This window comes from Carlito syrichta, unplaced genomic scaffold (assembly GCF_000164805.1).
Source record: "Carlito syrichta isolate Samal-C Ts95f unplaced genomic scaffold, Tarsius_syrichta-2.0.1 Scaffold314525, whole genome shotgun sequence".
Taxonomy (NCBI): Eukaryota; Metazoa; Chordata; class Mammalia; order Primates; family Tarsiidae; genus Carlito; species Carlito syrichta.
In genome coordinates this window covers 553,018-558,235 of record NW_007258621.1, presented here as the reverse complement: position 1 = coordinate 558,235, position 5,218 = coordinate 553,018, and the positions used below count along the sequence as shown (strand labels likewise).

Below are 5,218 nucleotides of genomic sequence, written 5' to 3'. Positions count from 1 at the left end.
TCCCTGGTATTGGAAAAAGGATGTTCTCCTTTAAGCCTTAGGGCTTGCCCACTAGAGCAGGATATGCAACTGAAAGAGTGCAAATTCAAGTCAGATTTTCATGTTTAGCACACATCCATGGCACCCTTAAAAGACTCCTGACTTTAAGAAATTTGGATGAAACCAGAAAAAATAAATATCAAAACTATACAAGGTTCTACCGGAAGCATCAGCAGCCTAAACTCATCACGTGGTATTTTTATTTGAAACTTAACGTTATTGATCATTGTATGACCCTCAGAGTATCTTTTAAGAAGTAGGAAGGAAGCAAGTTTTCCCACTCCCATTTTCAAGACAGGAAAACTGAGGCCGGGTGAACTGGTGTGCCCAAGGATACTCCATTATGAAATGTTTCTGCTTCCTTCTTTCCAAGCAACAGGAGAAGTGAAGAATGGGAAAGTCTGCCAGCTAACTGGGCATTGCCTAGGAGGCTTTTCTATAAATATGAGGTTCTGTAAAATGTGAGGTCATGATGAAAGGCACTTCCTCTTGTCAGCCCCTACCTCTTTTGAAAAAAATTGTATCTCCAGGAAAACAAAAATGGTTAGGTACGCTCTGTGATACCCTCGTCTGAAAACATTATATAAAGCAGAATGAAAGGCACAGGCAGCAACTCGTAACTTACAGTTAACGTTTTTTCTTCCACTGGGGAAGGTAAAGAAGATAAGTAACCTCCATTGAGCACCTCCTAGTCACATTTATATCCCTTACCTCATTGAATGCTCACCACAAGCCTGAAGACAGGTGTGATTTCACCTGTTTTACAGATGAGGAAACAGGCCAGAGAAGAAATAAAGTAACACGCCCTAGCCCACAAAACAGGGAAGTAGAAAAGCCCAGATCCAAGCTCAGGTGTTTCTGACTCCAAAGCCTGACCCGAAGTGCGTTCCTCCAACTTGCAGTGGTAGCTGCAACCTCCCTTTTTCCAGGGAGCTGACATTTGCCTGGTTCCTTGGTCACGAGCTCACGTGGCAGTGATATGTTTCCATATCACCCTGCAATATTCCCTTTCATGCTGGGGCAAGCTGGCTACAAACCTTTAATAGCAGCAAAGGGCACCAAGATCAAGCGCTTCCCCGACTCCTGCTCCCTCCTAATCAGTATCTGTCACAGTAGGTCGGCCTAGACAAAGCCAGAAGTCACAGCAAAAGTAGAACCTCAAGTGCCAAATGCAGCCTTCCTGTGCACACTGTTCCTTCCCAAAGCTTCTAAACATCGTGGAGAAAACTCACAGCAAGCCAGGCTTTTCTTAAATGGAAGGAAAGATGTGTGTGTTTTTTCTTTTTTGGCTGAGAGACTCAGATGTTAATGTAAGCCCCCAGCAGGGGCATAGGTCGAGTCAAAGCTGAATGAAGAGCTCATCTTCAATGTAGCTTTCCAGCTTTTCAAGACAACACAGCAGTGGACAATCTTCTTCAAACTGGCCTGCTTTCTTCTTGAATGATGTCACTTTGCTCCTCACTGCTGTCATCTGCATGGAGGACAAATAAGTCTGATGCTGAGTGACTGCAAGAGTGATCACTATTTCTATTTCCCAAGGTTGGAGTGCAGTGGTGCAGCCTCAGCTCACCACATCCTTGACCTCTTGGGCTCAAGGGATCCTTCCGCCTAAGCCTCCTGAGTAGCTGGGACTACAGTCGCACACCACCATGCCCAGCTAATTTTTGAAGTCTCACTATGTGGTCCAAGATGGTCTTGAACTCCTGGGCTCAAGCAATTCTCTGGCCTTGGCCTCCCAAAGTGCTGGGATTACAGGTATGATGTCCGGCCCGTCCCAGTGATTTCTAGTCTTTTCCTGGTGAGCCACAGATTTGTATTTCATGAAGAAAGGCAGGCAGAGTGCATGCCCTTTTTACTTGTTTTCGTCATTCAGAACCCTCTAGGCATGCTTGATGTTGGCCACCTTTCATGCTCTCAGCCCAGGCCACTGCCCTCACCTGAAACATCCTCTCTTCTTTCTGTTTAGCTCAACCCAACTGTCCTTAAAGATTTGTCTCATAGGTTAGGTGTGATGGCTCATGCCTGGAACTCCAGCACCTTGGAAGGCCAATGCAGGATCTCTTGAGACCAGGAGCTCGAGATCAGCTTAGACAACATAGAAAGACCTTGTTTCTACAAAAAAATGAAACGATTAGCTGGGCATGGTAGAACACATCTGTAGAAGAGGCTGAGGCAGGAGGATCACTTGAGCCCAGAAATTAAGGCTGCAGTGAGCCATGATCATGCTACTGCACTCCAACATGGGCAACAGAGCAAGACCCTGTCTTTAAAGATGAAAAAAACTTTACCTCATGTCCCACTCTCTTCCATAAAGCTTCTCCTGACCAACACCCCCCCCCCCCCGGGTTCTTACCTTTCTCTCAGGTCCTATCATTTTTAAACGTTTCATCCAATAGGCAACAAATCAAATTCCTCCTCTGACAGCTCCTCTCCTGCTCCAAGTGCTGGTTAAGTCTTGCTTCTGCCTCCATTTCCCCCATGTGTTTTAGCCTGTTCACTTTAAATGGTCTTGTAAAGCTCCCTGCACCCAGACACTATTGGTCTGTCTTTTCTATGCCACAACAATGCCAGTACTGTGCCTCTCCCAGAGCAGAACCTTGATAAATATGTCAATGTGTTGTTGGGTGATAGAAGAGCCTCAAGTTCTACACTAGCCTTTAGCTGATGTCTTCCCCAGCCTTTAAAAAATCAAACTCACCCTTAGAAGATTTCCTACTGGAAAGCTCACTGCAGCAGTTGAGAGGGAGTTTTTTGGGTGTGTTTTGTTTTTCATGTTTTTTAGAGACAAGGTCTCACTATGTTGCCCAGGCTGGTCTCCAACTTCCGGGCTCAAACAATCCTCCCACTTTGGCCTCCCAAAGTGCTGGGATTACAGGCAAGAGCCACTGCACCCAGCCCAGAGTTTTTAAGGAAAACAAATTTACCTTGCAGATCCTGGAATCCATTTCCCATCCGTTCTATGTTCCCATTCACCAGTGCGGTCACTCTATAAATGTGGTCATGCTTGGGTATTTCTTCTGGCAACCCTTCTCTGTCATTTGCTCCCTCCTCTTCCTCTTCTGCCACATCTTCTTCTACTTCCTCCTCCTCTTCCTCTTCTGAATCCACCAAAACCATGACATCACCCATGTCTTGTCCCCTAATTTGCAAAGGGGAAAGAATAATCAAGAAGATATCGTGTTTTCCCGCTCTCACTGAATAGGAAACACTTGACTCTTTGCAACCCCATTAGTAATATGGAAAATTCCTCTTGCACTCAGCTTCGTTAAGTCATGAGATGACGGGGTGGTTGTAACCTCAGAGAGAGTTGCTACACAGATGATCCTATCTTGTTCTGGGTATGTTTTACAACTCCTGCCCTGTTCCTCGGGCAGGTCACCACCCTGTCCCAGGCATCTACCATGTCAGTTCCCCTCACAACACACACACAAGTGCTGTTCCTTTTCTGAAATGCCTTTATTCTGCTCCACTTGCTGAAATCCCTCTTCCTCCTCATGTGGAGCCCAGGTCAAGTCTTCTCCTTCCCGCTGAAGCCCTGAACTACAATTACATTTGGAGTCCATACCCAGTGGCTTAGTATTTTATTGCTCTGTATCTTATCTATCGCTAGCTCTGCTGACCCGGCCAGACTGTACATTTCTTTTGTTTGTTTGTTTTTTGAGTCAGGGTCTCACTCTGTCACCTAGGCTGACAATCATGACAATCACGGCTCGGCAGTCTCAACCTCCTGGGCTCAGGCGATCCTTCCACCTTAGCATTCTGAGTAGCTGGGAATACAGGCGCGCACCACTACACAGGCTAATATTTTATTTTTATTTGTGTAGAGATGAGGTCTCATGATGTTGCCCAGACTGGTCTCAAACTCCTGGGCTCAAACAATCTGCCCACCTTGGCCTCCTAAAGTGCTAGGATTACGAGCGCGAGCCACCACACACAGCTCATTTCTTAAGGAAGGAAAAATGCATGCCACGGGTCAGTCACAGTCCTAGAAGCGTTACATTTTCACCGTATCCCCACAGTCCCCCACAGTCCCCCTCGGTGAAACAGATCAGGAGATTGAGGCTTGGGGAGGAGGCCCATGGGCACAGGGCTTGGAAATGGCACAGCTCCAATTTGAACCCAGGTCTGCTGATTCCAAAGCGTTGTCCCACTGTGCCACGCTGCTGCCTGTGAGAAATGAGCCCTGGGAGTGACAGACTCACCGGGCATGGCACTCTAATATGACACAGTCAAGTTACCATGTTCCAACAAAAGAAAGTCCCAGAATGATGCTATCTGGTCATTATGAGTGGGAAAGAACTATTTCTCTGTAGGATTGTGGAGAAGTATTCTTTGCTCTCACCCAGAATCTCCTTAGGAAGTGAAACACACACGTTCCAATTGGTTACTTTGCCCCTAATGGGATTTCCTTTTGGGAGGGGCTTCTGGGCATGCTCAAACTAGTTTTCTAAAACATTCTGTAAGATTGTAACTTATTGTTCCTTTTAGCTGTTTTTCAAAAAGTAAATAAAAGGAATGCATTCATGACTAGGCTCAACAGGTACACATTGTCTTTATATCCTAGTGACAGACGCAGTGTGCCCAGCCCTGAGGTTTGGCCTCGTAAAGGAGCAGACTTTGGAATCACTGGACCTGACTCTGAAGGCAGTCACTGCCATTTACATCCTGGATGAGCTTACAGAAATTACTTCACTGTGCTTCCATCTCCTTGACTGGAAAACAGATGCCACCCCCACTCTGAAAAGGCTGTGAAAGGACTTATAATAAAACCCCTGGACCAGTGTCTGGCATGTGGCAGTTTCTCAGTGGTAGTTACTATTATTGTTCTTATGAAAGGAAACAGAAATGAGGACAGATCATGAAAATTGGAAATCATTTTTTTTGTTTGAATCTGGGGAACACTCACCTGAAAGTGTTTCCTACTGAAGAGAGAGAGAAAAAAACGTTAATATGTAGTAACATCCGCGTCACCCTCACAAGTTCTTCATCAATCTGACATTTACAAAAGGAACAAATTAGAACACTGACCCAACACGGCAGGTGATAGAGTGTTCAGGGAGGATACTTAGATGCCTCATTATTACACATCTTGACCCAATGATGAAGCCTATAGAATGGAACTTCAGGTGGGAGCAAGACAGGGGCCTCCTTCCCCCACCCACACCTTTTTTTTTTTTTT

General features: G+C 45.7%; 1 protein-coding gene across 1 annotated transcript in view; it reads right to left on the bottom strand.

Moving 5' to 3' along the window:
• Positions 1 to 1,348: 1,348 nt before the first annotated feature.
• VSIG10 (V-set and immunoglobulin domain containing 10) overlaps positions 1,349 to 5,218 on the bottom strand; it is a 66,992-nt gene continuing 63,122 nt past the window's right edge. Inside the window, exons 7-9 of the mRNA XM_008071609.2 lie at positions 4,946 to 4,961; positions 2,964 to 3,178; positions 1,349 to 1,510 (exon numbers count right to left, since the gene is read on the bottom strand). Coding sequence (XP_008069800.2) covers positions 1,455 to 1,510; positions 2,964 to 3,178; positions 4,946 to 4,961 — 287 coding nt within the window. The 3' untranslated portion in view covers positions 1,349 to 1,454. The remainder of the gene's footprint in view (positions 1,511 to 2,963; positions 3,179 to 4,945; positions 4,962 to 5,218) is intronic.